The 17,738-nt window shown below is 41.0% G+C and overlaps 1 protein-coding gene and 1 non-coding gene across 3 annotated transcripts in view; both read left to right on the forward strand.

Annotated features, from left to right (window-relative positions):
• Positions 1-17,738, forward strand: part of LOC110046583 (uncharacterized) — a 27,094-nt gene continuing 9,356 nt past the window's right edge. For both annotated transcript variants that reach the window (XM_089290080.1, XM_089290081.1), the window contains exons 1-4: positions 1-292; positions 7,914-8,101; positions 10,364-10,672; positions 16,672-16,977. In XM_089290080.1, coding sequence (XP_089146206.1) covers positions 7,960-8,101; positions 10,364-10,672; positions 16,672-16,977 — 757 coding nt within the window. In that variant the 5' untranslated portion in view covers positions 1-292; positions 7,914-7,959. The remainder of the gene's footprint in view (positions 293-7,913; positions 8,102-10,363; positions 10,673-16,671; positions 16,978-17,738) is intronic.
• Trnat-ggu (transfer RNA threonine (anticodon GGU)) lies at positions 10,061-10,133 on the forward strand. The gene has a single exon. It is a non-coding gene; the product is annotated as a tRNA-Thr (tRNA).

Genomic DNA, 17,738 nt, shown 5'->3' on the forward strand with positions numbered 1-17,738 from the left:
ATCAATGATGCCGAGATCCTCACGTTGCATCAAGGAAACCGAGGAGTGCACTCTTTGTAGGGATTCATCGGTTTGGACCATTCGACCCCAGTACGCGGAAGTGCGCGCAAAGTTCAGCCAGTACTGCGGGAGTACTGGGACACGTGCATCATGTAAGATGGAATATTGCAGTTCCGTCTGGCGGAAAGCGAAAGTGAGAAAAGGGAACAGTCGCGTGAGTTCGCACGAGGTTTCTACATTCTTAAGCAGCTCCTGCGAGAGGAATTTACGCGACTACGCAATCCGATTTAAGGTGAGTGAGTCGGAAGTACCAAACACCGTTAAGACACTGCAAGAAAAAATACATAAATTTTCATACCACGCGCGCGCCTCAGTGATCTGTTGGCGGCTGGTTCAGGTGCTAAACTTAATATAACTGATAAGCCTCGAGCTTAGCTTCACTTTAATATCTCGTTTGTGGCCTATCTTTAAATATTGAGCAACTCACTTGAATCGAGGTGGTTTATAACTGGATCCCAAGAGACTGAAAGCACAAAGGAGTGGCGGTGATACAAAGAGAAGAAGTTGATTAGAAATCTTTTGTTACTGACCACCAACATGGCGGCGATGACGTCACATATCTAGCACGTGTAAAGGAGCGGTCGTTGTTAAATGTTTGGGATGTTGTGTGTGAGAAAATTTTTAGGGTTCAAAATATTTCAGCTGATCAAAATGACAATCGGTCCAGGCAAACTTGGGTCATTTTGACTGGTCATGTAAGCTTACAGAGGGGGGCATTGGGGCATATTATAAACCGCAAAACCGAAGAAAAAAACATCCAAAACTGCAAAACCGTAAAAAAATTCGCCCAAAACCAAAAACTGCATACAAAACTGTCAAAAACCGATACAATAGTGACAAGTGGGGTATACACTGCCCATACACTGCTTCTTCCATTGCTGGTGTTGGAGGCACATTGGAAATTGACCAAATGATTGCCCTGTTCTGCGAGGTCAAAGTCTCAGACGTCATTCGAGATGTGTGATCCCCTACCGTGGCATTTAGTTTCTTGCGCATTCCTCTCAATAACTTTGGCTTTTCGCAGCTACTCGAGATAAATTGCTGCTCAAATCAAAGAGAAACTGGAACCTAAATAGGACAAAATAGAAAAAACAAAAACAAAAACCACATTGGATACTAAAACTGAAAAACCGCTAGTATTTTGTATGAAAACTGAAAACCAGATGCTAAAAAACAAAAAAATCCACAAACTGCAATGAATACCAAAACTGAAAAACCAAAGTCTTTTGGCACAAAAACCAAAAAACCGATCTAAAAAATAGCCAAAACTGTAAAACTGAAAATCCCAATGCCCCCTCCTTACATGGCTTTTAAATAAGTGCATGGGCAGAAAAAGTATATTACATTTTACATCATCTTGATTAAGCAGTATCTTTTGTTCAAAGACAGCAATACTTCTTTACAATAATAATACAGATATTGAAACATACTAGCAAAAGTATGGCTTGGTGACATAACAACACAAGTTCACGAGGCTTGCTCAACACAACAACTTTATTCTCTAAGCATCTTGGGTAATACAACAGCTTAACACAACTTCCGGTTACGAATATATTACACTGCTTTCCCCCAGATTTTCAGGATGTACTTATACCCAAGACATAGTGATAACCTACAGTTACAGGTTAAGTTTAACAACTGGTTTTCTAATCCTTTGAGATCTTCACAAAACTGTAGGTGGACTACTTACAACTAAAGGAGATACAACAGTATCCTCATTTTCAGGCAGATCTACATGTGGTTCAGAAGTACAATCGAGAGGATTCACATTATCATCATTTATTTTCTGACCACTTGATTCAGGCACCACAACATCTAGCTCACTGACATCATCTGGTACATTATCATATGCTCTTATCATGTGATCAGTGTGTACATATCTGGTTTTGTGTCCTGTCCTAACTACATAGGTTCTGGACCCACAAACTTTAATTATAGTGCCTGGAATCCACTTATCAGTCTTAGAATTAGCCCTCGAGTTTCCTACCCGCACCCTGTCATTTCTTACAAAGGATCTTTCCCTCTTACATTTCAAATCCTTACTACATTTTCTGTTTCTCTTGCTTATTCTCTACAACTTGTGCCAGATTAGGCTTAATCAGACTTAACCTTGTTCTTAGGCGACACTTCACCATCAACTCAGCGGGGGTCACACCAGTTGTACCATGAGGGGTTGTGCAATACCGAAATAGAAAATTAGCAAGTCTGCCCTTTTTACCCTCAAGCACTTGTTTAACTAAAGCATCCTTAACAACTCTCACAGACCTCTCCGCTGCCCCATTAGATTGAGGGTGATAGGGTGGAACCAACGTGTGCTTGATGCCGTTTTTGCATATGAATTTGGCAAATTCAGAGGATGTAAACTGTGGTTCGTTGTCAGACACCACCTCTTCAGGTAAATCACGAGTAGCAAAAATTAAATGGAACTCATCAATAGTCCGTTCAGTAGTTGTAGAGCTCATATGTTTCACTTCAATCCACTTTGAGTGGCTATCGATTACTACAAAGAAGTAATCATTACCCTTCTGACAGAAATCAATATGGATCCATTGAAATGGTCTAGTTGGCCACTTCCATGGGATCAGGGGTGCACTGGGTGGGGCATTTCTAACATTTTGGCATACTGTACATACTCTCACTGCTTCCTCAATTTCCTGATCCATTTTTGGCCACCACATGCATGTACGAGCAATTGCTTTCACGCCACATATACCAGGGTGTTCCCAATGCAACTGCCCCAGCATTTTGGCTCGAAAGATTGGTAGAATAATCACCCTAGAGCCCCAAAGGACACAATCCTGTTCACAGGACAGCTCATTTCTTCTATTATGATAGGGTTTGAGGGTCTCATCAGGACACCCTTCTGGCCAACCTGAGATCACAAATTGATGTACCTTACCAAGTACAGGATCTACAAGGCTTGCCTTTCCTATATCATCTGCAGTGATTGGAAAATCATCATCAATTACACTCACACTGTAGACCACACCCTCACTTCCCACTGTGGAGTCCTCATGTGGTAGCCTTGAGAGAGCATCACAGTTGGCATGGTCTTCAGATCTTTTGTATTCAATCTCATAATCATACGCTGAAAGTACCAGAGCCCACCTCTGCATCCGAGCTGCTGCTAGTGTGGGGATAGCGGATTTGGGATTGAAAATTGCCAACAATGGTTTGTGATCAGTGATCAGGGTAAATCTACGCCCATACAAAAACTGGTGAATTTTTTTTTACACCAAAAACAATTGATAACGCTTCATGCTCAATTTGTGCATAGTTCCTTTCACTTGAACTGAGTGTCCGAGAGGCATAGGCTATTGGCCTCTCCTGACCATCATCCATCACATAGCTAATAACTGCTCCAATTCCATAGCTGGACGCATCACAAGCTTTTTCCTTGACTGGATGCAGACCTTCGGCATCTATCTTCAAACCCAAATAAACAACTTCCCTCTTCAGAAATTCACACTTTGCCATCTTCAAATGCAGGTTATATTTATGCAACCTCTCCAATACCTCAGCCAGCATTTTGATATTCTCCTACCAACTGACACCACCAATAAGAATGTCATCCTGCTTACACACACATTTTTGTACTCCTTGCAAAATCATATCCATTTTAGCTTGGAATATTTTAGGTGCTGATTTAACCCCATATGGTAATTTGGTGTAGGAATAGAGTCCCTTGTGTGTGCTAATTGTCAGGTACTCACGACTTGCTTTGTCAACACTTAGCGGAGCACATGCATGCAACAAATCAAGTTTGCTGAAAAATTTTGATCCCGAGAGGGCAGCATACAAGTCCTGTTGGGTGGGAAGGAATTACTGCTCATTTTCAACAGCTGAGTTGATGGTTACTTTGTAGTCCCCACAAATTCTAACCGATTTGTCAGCTTTTGGCACAACTACTATTGGGCTTGCCCAGTCTGATCTGTCAGTTTTAACGATTACCCCATTTTTCTCTAATTTATCTAACTCCTTTTCAACTTCATCTTTTAGTGCATATGGAACCCTACGTGGCTTAATAAATGTGGGCTTTGCACCATCTTTCATGGTGATGTGTGCTTCCAACCCTTTCATGCCCTCATAGCTATCTTTGAACAACTCACTGTGCTTAACTAGTAAACCATCAAGTTGACTTTTGGCACTTTCCAACTCGGATCTTGTTAAACTAAATATTTCACCCCGCTCAAGCCTTATATGGTTTAACCAATTTCTTCCCAGCAAAGTAGGCTTCTTCTCATAATCAGCTACAATAATTGGCAATGTATATTCATGGCCCTTGTACACTACATCACACAGCATTTCACCACACACTGTAAGGGTTTCACCCGTATAGGTTTTCAATTCAACTAATTTGACGGAAGAAGTGGAAAATTACTGAATTTCTGAAAATGTGTGCTCTTACTCATTATTGAGTAATCAGCTGCAGTGTCTACTTCCATTGCACACGGTGAACCATTTATGGTCATTTCTACAGTATAACATTTGTAGGTAGGATTATGTGTACCAACTGCATACACGGAATAAATACCTAATTCATCATTATCATCACAACCTTCTGTGTTTGATTCTAACACACTATGAACATTACCTTTAGCTCCTGGTTGTTTTGTTTTCATGCTAGACTCAACATCTTTACTGCAACAAACTGATGCAAAGTGACCTACTTTGCTACATTTGTAGCATTTTGTTGACTTAAATTTACACTTAGGTACAGCATGCTTACCACCACACCGGTAACATAAGGGTTCCTTAGTGTTTCCAGTTTCCAGTTTATTTACTATGCCTTGGCTGTCACCACTTGCACTGACAGGACAGAATTCTTGGGTGTTCTTCTCTGCCATCTCCATTGACTTTGCAATCTGGCATGCTTTCTCAAAAGAAAGATCCTCAGTGTTCAAAAGTTTATTCTGTATTTTGGGATTGTTCAATCCGCACACAAAACGGTCTCTCAGAGCTCGGTTGAGAAACTCCCCATAGCTACAATGAATCGATAACTTCTTCAAGGCCACAATAAAGTCACTGATGGCTTCATCTTGTTTTTGATAGCGAGTACTGAAGTGAAAACTCTCTGCTATCTCCAATGGCGCTGGATTGTAATGTTTCTCTAATGCTTTGACAATGTCAGCAAAAGGAGTGTCTTTTGGTTTCACTGGTGCCAGCAGATTGCTCAGGGTAGAATATGCTTCAGGTCCAATCTCAGTCAGAAAGATAGCACGTTTTCTATTTGCAACTGCGAGATTGGCTTCCTCTTTACCCTCGCCTGTTTCTTCCATGATATTATTTGCCATGAAGAACATTTCCATTCTTTCCACATAGGAACGAAAAGTCTCTCACTCAGGGCTGAAGTCGCCGACATGACCAAAGAGTCCAATTCCCGCCATCTTTATAGCACATGCTCAAACTTTGATCAAGTTGCCTCGGTCGAAAACAAACCTTTTTCCTCACACAGAGAAAATCGAAACTTCACTGGATTTCTCATGCGTCTTCGTGCATGTAGAGTATCCCATCCTCGTCGCCAAAATGAAACATACTAGCAAAAGTATGGCTTGGTGACATAATAACACAAGTTCACGAGGCTTGCTCAACACAACAACTTTATTCTCTAAGCATCTTGGGTAATACAACAGCTTAACACAACTTCCAGTTATGAATATATTACAGATATAATGTAGAGTGGCCTGCAAAAATAAATAGAAACCTAATGGTATATATTCCTGTAGATCTGCTAAACTTACCTACTTACATGTCAATCAACCTCTAGTGTTTTTTAACAGCAGTTTTATTTTTTGAGGTAAACCTTTTATTATTATTATTTATTTTATTATTTTTTTTAGTTTTTCTTTTTTTAAAAAAACAGAACAACACTTCAGTTTTCGAAACATGTTTCGATGTTTCAAACATCATCATCAGCCATAATGAATATATAAGGTTTACAGAAAGATTGTTCTTATATATGTAACAGCCTATACAATGAGCTTTTACAAATTTAAATTAACGTAAAATGCAAACTTATTTAAACTAACCAATAAAAATTTTGAAAAGAACAATAGTGAAAAACCACTAAGCTGAAATAGATACATTTAAAAGTCTAACGATAAATTGACATGCTCAACTTGTTTGTTGAGTTCTGGATTTAACCGTTCAATATGAAAACTCTCCTTGATTTTAAGTTGTGAGAAAGTCTTAGCAAAATCAATAATTTTAAAACTGAAGGCATCACAATTGTCTCGACAATGCTTAGAACAATCGAGATGTTTAAAAACATGGGAATTTTGGTCCCGAAAAAGATGTTCATTAACACGAGTGTGAAAATGCCTATTGGTTTCACCAATATAACGAGCTCCACAGCTTGTACACGTAAACTGGTACGCAACACGTGATTTAAGAGACTCGGGAATAAAATCTTTAGGACTAAACATACTGCTAAGTTTGAAAGGAGACAATATAACGTTTACATTTAAATCTTTGCAATACTTATTAATAATAAGCATTGCACTAGTGACAATCAATGTTCTTGTGTCACTTCTGTTTTTCGAAAGAAGACTTACACTGGTTTACTAACTAATTTTTTTAGCTTTACTCCCTTTAAGTACAAATTAGGTTTAATTAAAACTCTCATAGACAGAGCCTACAAAATTAACAACACTACTCAGGGCTTTCAAAATGACATCAAAAACCTTTCTGTTATTTTGAAACGTAATTTGTTTCCAAGTTGGCCTATTGACAAGTCGGTTAAGGGTTATCTCAAAAAGATCAAAACCACAGAACAGGATGTAGATACTGCAACATCTGACACATCCAAATGCCATTTTTATAAACTACCATATATTGGTTTTTATTCTACCTGCACAGGGAAGAAAATTTCGCCTATTATTAATAAGTATTGCAAAGATTTAAATGTAAACGTTATATTCTCTCCTTTCAAACTTAGCAGTATGTTTAGTCCTAAAGATTTTATTCCCGAGTCTCTTAAATCACGTTTTGTGTACCAGTTTACGTGTACGAGCTGTGGAGCTCGTTATATTGGTGAAACCAGTAGGCATTTTCACACTCGTGTTAATGAACATCTTTTTCGGGACCAAAATTCCCATGTTTTTAAACATCTCGATTGTTCTAAGCATTGTCGAGACAATTTGTGATGCCTCCAGTTTTAAAATTATTGATTTTGCTAAGACTTTCTCACAACTTAAAATCAAGGAGAGTTTTCATATTGAACAGTTAAATCCAGAACTCAACAAACAAGTTGAGCATGTCAATTTATTGTTACACTTTTAAATGTATCTATTTCAGCTTAGTGGTTTTTCACTATTGTTCTTTTCAAAATTTTTATTGGTTAGTTTAAATAAGTTTGCATTTTATGTTAATTTAAATTTATCAGGCTCATTGTATAGGCTGTTACATATATAAAACGGTCTTTCTGTAAACCTTATATATCCATTATGGCTGATGATGATGTTTGAAACATCGAAACATGTTCCAAAAACTGAAAAGCATTGTTGTGTTTTTAAAAATATTTACAACACTTGTGCTATCAAGACCCTTTGGTAAAGTTTTTCTTTTTTGAGGTAAACGCTGAAGAGGTTTAGAGCTACTACAGGTTTCATAACTGAATTAAATTATGTTGAATTACAAATATATGGCTGGACCAATATAATCAAGTATCAACTTTATTGGGAATTATACATGTTTACCAATATAACAGCACACTTTTCAGAGGATAGGTATTAGTTGTGGGTTACTAGACTTAAATACACTCTAAGCTGGTTTATTTTATTAATTTTTTTAATATATGAGTGGATTGGTTAGAAGCAACCATTTCATGGCTAAATTTATTCCACATTGAACAGAGCACCTGAGAAGGAAAAAGTGATCAACAGTCTTCAAACTGAATGTATGGATCTTGAAACTAAGCCCTCTCAGGAATGGAAAAAAGATGAGGACAGCATCAAGGACACCCTGAATGAACTTGAGAATGAAGTAGGAAATATCAGCAGAGAGGTGGATGATTTTACAACAATTGATACCTCTACAAAAGGTTAGTTTTTTAGTTCCAGTGACTGTGCACTCTGGTGATCAGTAACGTTCCTAAGGAGATCTTAACTTAGAGGGGAGTATGCTGAACCCACCACCTCTTTGGCCTTTGCCAAAGCACCTGTTTGTTATTTACAGCCACCCTCAATCAGCAGAGTAACACAAATGTGCATTTGTGCCTAGTGGCCCATGAAGCTTGTGTTTATCCCCCTTTTCCATAGCATGAAGGAACTTTACACATAGTAGTATTTCCACTCCCCCCCCCCCCCCCCCGGATAGGATGCTATTTCATGGCAGTGTCCAGTATTTAATTTGCCTGTGCCCTTGTGATTATTCAAGAGAGGTTTAAATTCCAACCTTGGGGTTAACCTGTCTCTTCCCTTGTTTTCCTTCTGTTTGATTTTGTTTCCCTGGCTAGTCAAAGATGCCTTTGGGTCAGTTGGTTACGGAGCATACCTCCACCCTCACTGGTTTAATTTAGTGGTAAATGATTCTCTAAGCACCGACTTGCGTCGTCCCTAGATATATGCATTATTGGTGGCAGGTACTTTTTCCCATCTACTCACTTTAATTGTGCTGTATGGAGATCCTTGTGGAGCAGTAGACATGCATGTTTTTCCTATGATAACCATGCAGTGGTCTACATTATCAACACATAGAGCTCCAAATCCCTTGCATTGATCATGGAACTCCTTACGTCCATTACCTTTCTCACCCTCCTACCTCATTTCAACCTAACAACATTTCACTTAGTAGGCCTCCAGAATGGTGTTAATGACTCCCATTCTTGTTTCCAGAAAGAAGGTTTCAGGGAGTTACCACCAGACACCTTTTCTACTGGCTACTCCATCCTGAAATATCTAACTCGTATCAAAAAAATAAAGTCTCCACCCACCTATGGGGCTCCCTGGCACCTTCCAATTGAAGAACTTGGGCACCAGTAGAAAAGATTTTTCCTCTTCTGTTTGAAATATGTTCTAGTCACACCAGCCACCCCTTACCTCTTTGCTAGGGAGGTTAATTTGATTTATTTAGTTTCCCACTTAGTCAAATATGTTAAGTTTCACACCATTAATTTAAAGTTTATATAGCAGTGACACACAATGTACCTGTGGAGTTCAATAATGCAATGTCAACGACACTGCCACTTGTTGCCTCCAAACACCCTGTGTACAAAGCAACCTGCCTGAGGTTTCTAACAGGCTGCTGCTTTGCATTATCATGGGTGGGGTAACTATTTGCCACCTTAGTCATACAGCTCTCTCTTAGCTAAGCAGCCTCGAGTCCCACACTGAGCTGAAGTGATGCCACATTGCCTTAGCTTGGCTGAGAAACGGTGGTCACATCCACTTCCTGTCGGTATCATTCCTCCAAAAGCTTGGTATAGGTACATAATAATAATAATAATAATAATGATAATAATTATAACAATAATAATGATAATAATAATAATAATGTAAAGTATATATGAAATAATTCATATTTGAACTGCGGTAGTAGATGAAAGTGAAGTATGATCATTGCAGTAAATTTTCCAATTGGAAAGAAGAAGCCTGAAAAAAATCAGGGCTTCAACGGGATTTGAACCCGTGACCTCCGCGATACCGGTGCGATGCTCTACCAACTGAGCTATGAAGCCACACATTGGGAGCGAGGTCAATTAATTGAGTTCATATCTTCCCGTGAGTGAAATGATGTAAAGTATATATGAAATAATTCATATTTGAACTGCGGTAGTAGATGAAAGTGAAGTATGATCATCGCAGTAAATTTTCCAATTGAAGCCCTGATTTTTTTCAGGCTTCTTCTTTCCAGTTGCTTTAATTGGAAAATTTACTGCGATGATCATACTTCACTTTCATCTACTACCGCAGTTCAAATATGAATTATTTCATATATACTTTACATCATTTCACTCATGGGAAGATATGAACTCAATTAATTGACCTCGCTCCCAATGTGTGGCTTCATAGCTCAGTTGGTAGAGCATCGCACCGGTATTGCGGAGGTCACGGGTTCGAATCCCGTTGAAGCCCTGATTTTTTTTCAGGCTTCTTCTTTCCAGTTGCTTAATTGGAAAATTTACTGCGATGATCATACTTCAATTTAATAATAATAATAATAATAATAATAATAATAATAATAATGACAATGATGATAATAGTAATGATGATAATAATGATAAAAATGATAATGATTGTGATAATAGTGATAATAATGATAATAATATGTTTCTAACCACATTATTTCATGAATTAATTTGTAGATGCCATAAGAAATAGTCAACAAGTCAACAGTCCAAATGGCATATCGCAGGACCTGTCATCCCAAACAGGAAATGTTCATGATGAGGAAGAAGCTATGATTGCACATGCAAGTGATCAATTCACACATCATGATCCTTTGGGAGCTCATGATGATAAACATGGCAGTGAACAATCTCGGAGACATTGTCGTCAGAGCAAAAGCCATTCTTCAGGGCATCGTACTCCTGTTAGCAACCCCACCCAAAATGGTAAAGACCAAGAACAGAGAAGGGCTTCATGTAGAGCCACAGCTAATCCCTCTACAAAAGGTAAGTATATTAGTTCTAGTCATTGTGTACTCTGCCATCAGTAATTGTCTTAATCGGAGATGAATATGCTGAACTCACCACCTCTTTGGCTTTTTCTGAAGCTCTGTTTGTTATTTACTACCACTCTCGATCAGCAGAGTAGCAAAAACTTGCATTGGAGCTAGTTGCTTACTAAGCTCATGTTTATTCCCCTTTTCCACAACAGGAACTAAACTCATAGTAGTATTTCCACTCCTCCTTGAATTGGATGCTGGTCCACAGCTGACCCCAGTATTTAATTTACTTGCACCCATCTGATTGTTCAAAAGAAGGTTATCCTAGCAGCGGGTCAAATCTACTTAACCTGTGGTTAATGTTTAGCCAAATTGAACCTTATGCTCCCTGCTGTTGTGTTTTTCTGCTGATCAATTTATTCTACAGGTACCATTATCTGCTCTCTGTTCTTAACAGCTTATTAAATGATAAGCCCACACATGCACCCTTTCTCTTTAACTTGCTGTCTGATGTTTTTTAATTGGATTATCCATAACAAACTTAAACTCCCTGGAGTCATGCACATCCTGGATGACTTGTACCAAGCGTTTCAAGGCCCTGTCACCTATTAACCTTATTTACTGACCTGGATATCACTTTAGCAATGGGAAAGACCTTTTGCCCCTCTTCAGTACTTAAATTCATGGGAACCCTACCAGACTCCTCCCTGCCGGGAAGCCAGATTCACAGACAGCAAGCTGACCAGGTTCCATTTCTTTGTCCCCACCTGGCACTCTAAAACCAGCTGTCACTTTAGCAGCCTCAAATTGCTCATCGGGTCCCTTCATTTTAGACCCAAAGTTATTGTCCCTGGCAGGTTTTTTCTCCGATGAATGATTTCCTAGGTTTATCTAATCTCAGCTCCTTTGTCTGCGTCAGCAAGGAGTTTCAAAAAGATCTTTGTATGTGGGCTCACTTCGTGGCCTCCTGGAATTGGGTTCACCTGTTTCTGCCACCGTTTTCTTTCAGTTCCCATTGTTTCTCTAGTCACAGATGCCTCTGGGTTAATTGGTTAGGGAGCATAACTCCACCCCCACTGGCTTAATGGTGAATGGTTCCCACATCACCAACCTGCATCCTCCCCAGATATAAGTATTACTTGGCAGAAACCTTTCCCCATCTACTAAGCTTGTGCCATGTGAGAGTCTGTGGCACAATAGCCATGTACGTTCCTCCTTTGATAACTCAGCAGGGGTGTCAATTATCAACACTTAGAGCTCCAAAATCCTTCACATCGTGGATTGCCTTAGGCCCATTACCCTTTTCTCACTCCAGCTTAATTTCACCCTAACAGAAGATCACTTAGCGGGGCTCCAGAATGGTGTTGCTGACTCTGTTTCTTCTTTCCAGATGGAACATTTTAGGAAGCTGGGACAGACGTCTTCACCTACCTATGGGGTGGGGCCCCCCTAGCACCTCCTTGAAGAACTTATGCATCATGAGAAACGCAGTTAATCCTCTTCTGTCTGAAATATGGTCTAATTGCACGTGCACATTTTGTTTCCTCTTTAGCTGAATGTGTTACGTTTTAGACCATTGAAGTTTTTTTACTCTGCAAGTAAATTGTGGGTTGTTGCTACGCAATTACCTAGCAGCGAGCCACAATTTACTTGTAGAGTTCAACAGCAACCTCAACTTGTCCACCTTGTGCCACCTCCAAAACAATCTCCATGGGATCAAATATACCCTTGGGTTATCCAGACGAAACCGTCATCCCATTACTCTTTTCATTCTCGAAAGCGGTTTTAACCTTCTTACCCCTAACTAGTCACTCGATATTGATACGGTAATGCTTTGGGCTGTTCTAGCCTTCCTTGGCCTCTTTTGGGAGGAGTGGTGGCTTTATGGTTGGTGACCAGATCAAGTGGCCCAGGTTTGATCCCTGGCGGGAGACATTGTGTTGTGTTCTTGGGCAAGACACTCACAGTGGCTCTCTCCTCCCAGGTGTACAAATGGGTATCTGTGTTACATAATACTGGGGGTAACCTCCTGGGAGGACTCCCATATAAAAAGTATGGGGGTGCTCGTTGTACCTTTTAGGGGTTAAATAAGTGGTTTTGGTACCTGTTAGGGTGTTCAGCCTCAGAAGGTCCACAGCGGGAGCTTTTGTGGCACCTTTTAAGGTATTTAGCTGAAAAAATGTGACAGGAGATAATGTTTTGTTTTAGAATTGGTACCTCTTAGGGGTGAAAAAAGTTTCAAGCCGCGCCCACAAAACAGGATCTTGGTACCTCTTAAAGGTTCTTTTCAAAATTTCTGACGAGCACCGCGGTTCTTTTTATATGTGAGTGTCCCCCCTCCCCCAGCAGTAACCCTGCAATAGACTAGCATTCCAACTAGCAACAACCCTCATTCTCACATCCACTTCCTCACACTATCATCCCACCAGGAGCTTGGCATAGGTACACAAGACTCTGCCTCTGCCTTGTGACTCTCGTCTCATGGTCTTATATGCCACCCCGACTTGTTGACATTTGCCTAAGTACAGGCCTTGCATGCAGCAGGCTGCTCTCAGGTCTAGGACAACCTCCTACCTTCTCCCACATAAAAGTGATGCCTTGGAGCTGACTGGCTTATAGCTGCCAGAGCTTATCCCAGTTTCTGTAGCATGAACCGGCTAGGGGTATTTTCACTTTCCCTGGCCAGGATGCTAGTCCATCACAGGTCACTCCCCGTAATTTGTTAGGTTTCCCCAATAACTCGCCGGTACCCATTTATACTCTTATACCCATTTATACTCCAGGCAGTGTAAGAGTTAAGTGTCTTTTCCAAGCACACAACACAGTGTCCCTGGCCAGGGCTCGGACCCGGAATGCTCGATTTGGGGATGAGCGCACTAATCATGAGGCCACCGCCTCCACTATGTCTCCCACATAAACTTTCTTTTTTTTTATGTGTGACATCAAGTTGGTTTTCGTAAGACAGCATTTTCGAAAATATCATCGTGAATGGGAGAAGGGTTGCTTTTTGACTTAGTCCTCTTCACTCCGACTGGAGCATAGGGCCTCCACTGCAGCTTTCCATTGGACCTTGTTTTGTGCAGTTCGTTTCACTTGTATCCATAACATATTGTAGTCCTCGTGCTCCTGCTGTATAGTCTTCCTTCATGACTTCTTTGGTCTGCGTTTCCTCCTAGTCCCCTAAGGTTTCCTCTCAAGGGACAGGTGATGTTGGTGGCAGGTTTCCTCAGAGTGTGGCTGATCCATCTCCATTTTCATCTCCGTATGGTCGCTTCAATCTTCTCCTGCTTGGTGAGCTACCACAACTCCTCATTGGAGCTCTTCCTTGGCCTCCACTCCCCTAAGATGTACTGTAGCCTATGGTTGCTGAGGGTCTGGTGTTGGTCGATGATCTTCTTTGTTTGTCACCAGGTATCAGATCCATAAAGCAGAACCGACTTTAAGTTGGAATTGAATATCCTTATCTTCGTTCACAGAGAGATGAACTTTAATCTCCATATTGCTCTTAAAATAGAGAATGCGGCTTGTGCCTTCGTGCAGCTGGCCTTGACATCTTTCTCGATACCGCCAGTGGTGGTAAGGCTGCCAAGATATTGAAGGCATTATCACCAGGAGCTTGACGAGATACCCAGTCTAGCGCCACGAGGAAGAGAAGTGGGCTGAGCAGGCAGCCCTGGCGGACTCCGGTACCCATTCTGAAGGGCTTTGTCATATTACCATCATGCACGATCTTTGTTTGGAGGCCATCGTAAAAGAACCGGATCATCTTCACGGTTTTCTCAGGGATCCTGTAGTACTACAAGATCTTCCAGAATCAGATGCGTTTTCAGAGTCTACAAAAACCTGTGTTCCATTCTAAGGTCTGCTCTCACGCTAATCCTCAGTGTAGCAATTTGGTCACAGCAGGATCTCTCCTTGCAACATCCTGCTTGCTCCTCCGGAAGTCTGTCCAATAGAACTTTGCTTGCAACAGAGAGGAGAGCATAATGCCTCTCCAATTCTTACACAGGGACAGATCTGCCTTCTTGGGAAGTTTACCCAGGAGGCCCAGCTTCCAATCCTGAGGGATGATCTCCTCATTCCAGATCTTATTGAGGAGGGAATGGAGAACCTTGGATGAAACCAGTCCTCCCTCCTTCCAGGCCACTGGGGGGATGTTGTCAAAACCAAACAGTTTTCCTGTTCTTTAGAGCTTTCGACTGTGTAACGCCTTCTCAGTCGTTCAGTGTTGCGTTACACATCCCGTCATCCCCTAGTTCTAATACGGGACTTAAAAAAAGGGACTCCTCGTGCTAGGAGAACGTTTGCGCAACGTCCGTGTATTTTCAGTGTTTATTTGTATCTTTGTTATCTGTTTACTCAAGCTTCACCCGAAGCCATTCCCTAGTACGTTCCATTACAGTCTTTGACAATCTTATCCGGACATTGTGGTAAGGAAATCCTGTCATGCCTTACTTTGAACTTTAACATGTTCAAGCTGTAATAATTCGTCCCAACACCGTGGAAAATAAACCGGAGTAGAACTGTTAGACGTGTGGATCGTACCAATGTTTCTCGCGCCCCGTTCTGCATAGAAAGGCGGCCGCTACAAACTGTCTCTTGACCTTTGCCATGGTGACATGTCCTGCTCGGATGCTTAACGATGGCTGTTCAGTAAGATCTGGCAGATTCTCTGGTGCTGGCTGTCCAAGACTTCCTGGAAGTATTCCTTCCATCGGTTAAGTTGGTCATCTGTCCTGGTCAGCACCACACTGTTTTTATGCCTAACCGGTTTGCTCTGGACAGTTCGTCACCCACCAAGCACCCTTGTGGTGTCATACACCTTCCTCACATCCCTTTGCTCTTCTGCTACCTCTGCTTCATGTGCAATTTCATCAATTCTCCTCTTGTCTCTCCTACAGCTTCTCTTTACTTTGTGATTCTATTTGTTGTACATGTTTGCTGCAGCCATCTTCTGATTTCTTTGCAGTTCCTAGCTTTCCTTTCAGTGCACGTCTCTTCTCGACATGTTTCCAGGTGTCCTCACTCATGAATGCCTTCCTCTCTCTCCTGGCCTTTCCAAATATTTCCTCTCTTTGATCTTGCTTCACTCCTGCTCAGCATCTAGCTCTACCTCCTCTTCATCATCCGACCCATTGCAGATGGCATCTTGCCTTTTGGCCAGTTCAATTACAAACTCGTATCTCACACTTTGGTCTCTGAACCTGTATGTGCAGTATTTCCTTCGTGTTGAACTAGGCTTCTTCAAGGCCAACAGCTTCATCTTGACCTCCGCCACAACTAGGAGGCGGTTTGATCCTACATCCACATTGTATTTTACCCTACTGTCCTGTAGCGATCTGCTTATAGCCACGTGGTCAATCTTTTTCTCAGAGGTCCCGTCAGGAGTTCTCCATGTGAGCCTGTGAGATTTCTTGTGTGGGAAGAGTGTTCTCCCGATTACAACCTCATTTGATGCACAGAAGTCACAGAAAATTTTGCCATTCTCATTGATCACTCTTTATAGATGCCTCCCAATACCTATTGTCTGAGGCCACCTTCACATTAAAGTCGCCGATAACCATGATAAGGTCTCTCGCCTTCCTTTCGCTGAAGGCAGTTTGAAGCTGGTGGTAAAAGTCTTCCTTCACGTCCTCCTCAGCCTTACTGGTTGATGCGTAGACCTGAATGATTGTGGTGTTCTGGCACTTAAACTCAAATCTAGCATGCTCAGACATTGGCGCTCCCACTCCTTTAAGCTCTTTCTGGCCTCCTCTGACAAGATCAATGCAACACCTTTTTCATGTGGCGCATCACCACCTGCCAGACCAGTATAGAGTATCGTCTTTTCAGTTGTCAAATGGACCACGTTCCAACCTTCTCATTTCCTTTGCAACTTGGTGTAAGGTTGCTATTTGCTACTATATTTAATGATATTAACGATATTTTCGTATCGTCTGGTATCGTATCGTATCGTAACTATGACATTAAGTTTCTAAGCACATTATTTCGGGGATTACTTTACAGATGCCTTAGCAAATGGCCGACAAGTTGACGGCTCAAATGGCATATCACAGGACCAGTTACTCCAAAAAAGAAACGTTCATGATGAGCAAGAAGCTATAGTTCCACATGCAAGTGATACATTCACACATCATGATCCTTTAGGAGCTTGTGCTGATAAACATGGCAGTGAACAGTCTCGAAGACATCGTCATCGGAGCAAACGCCATTCCTCAGGGAGCTGTACTCCCGTTGGCAACCGCTCAAGAAAGGGTAAAGACCAAGAACCTAGAAGGACACGTAAAGAGACAGCTAACACCTCTAGGAAAGGTAAGTCTATTATTTGTAGTTGTTGTGCACTCTGCCACGATAAAAATGTTCCTAAGGAACTCGGAGAGGAATATGCTGAACTCACCTCCTATTTGGCTTTTTCCAAAGCTCTGCTTTGTTATTTACAACCACTATCAATCAGCAGAGTAGCAAAAATATGCATTAGAACGTAGTGGCCTGTTAAGCTCGTGTTTGATCTGTTGTAAGTGCTTTTTTGCTAATCGTTTTATCGCACAGGTACCCTTATCTGTCCTCTATCCTTATCGACAAATTAAATGATTAGCTGGCACATGCACCCTCTCTCGTTAACATGCTTTCTGATGTTTTGGAATGGATTAGCCATAACGAAATCAACCTCCCTGAAGTCATACACATCCTGGATGATTTCTTGCTCCAAATGTTTCACGGCCCTATGTCACCTATTAAGACGGATTTGGCTCAAAGTTCGAGCAATAAGTGCAAAAATTATTTACTAAAAATCTACTCATAGCAAGGTAACTTTTGGAATACTATTTAAAACAACTCACTTTAGTTAATTTCTCTAAGTGGCCCCGCGATTAAATTCTCAAGTCAAACCTCGTAAGAATGCTTAAAGTGTGTGTTATTATGTTTTAAACTAACGCGAAATGTCTGTTTTAATTGAAATATGGATAACTTCAAGTACAATTTTCTCTCGTGGGGTCAGCTTGAGAGCTTTAGTCTCGATAAGTTCTTCTTTACTGTGTTCAGAATATTACCATGTTATGAGGGTTTTTTGGTAA

Source organism: Orbicella faveolata, unplaced genomic scaffold (assembly GCF_042242905.1).
Source record: "Orbicella faveolata isolate gen_17 unplaced genomic scaffold, um_ofav_v1 contig_2, whole genome shotgun sequence".
NCBI lineage: Eukaryota > Metazoa > Cnidaria > Anthozoa > Scleractinia > Merulinidae > Orbicella > Orbicella faveolata.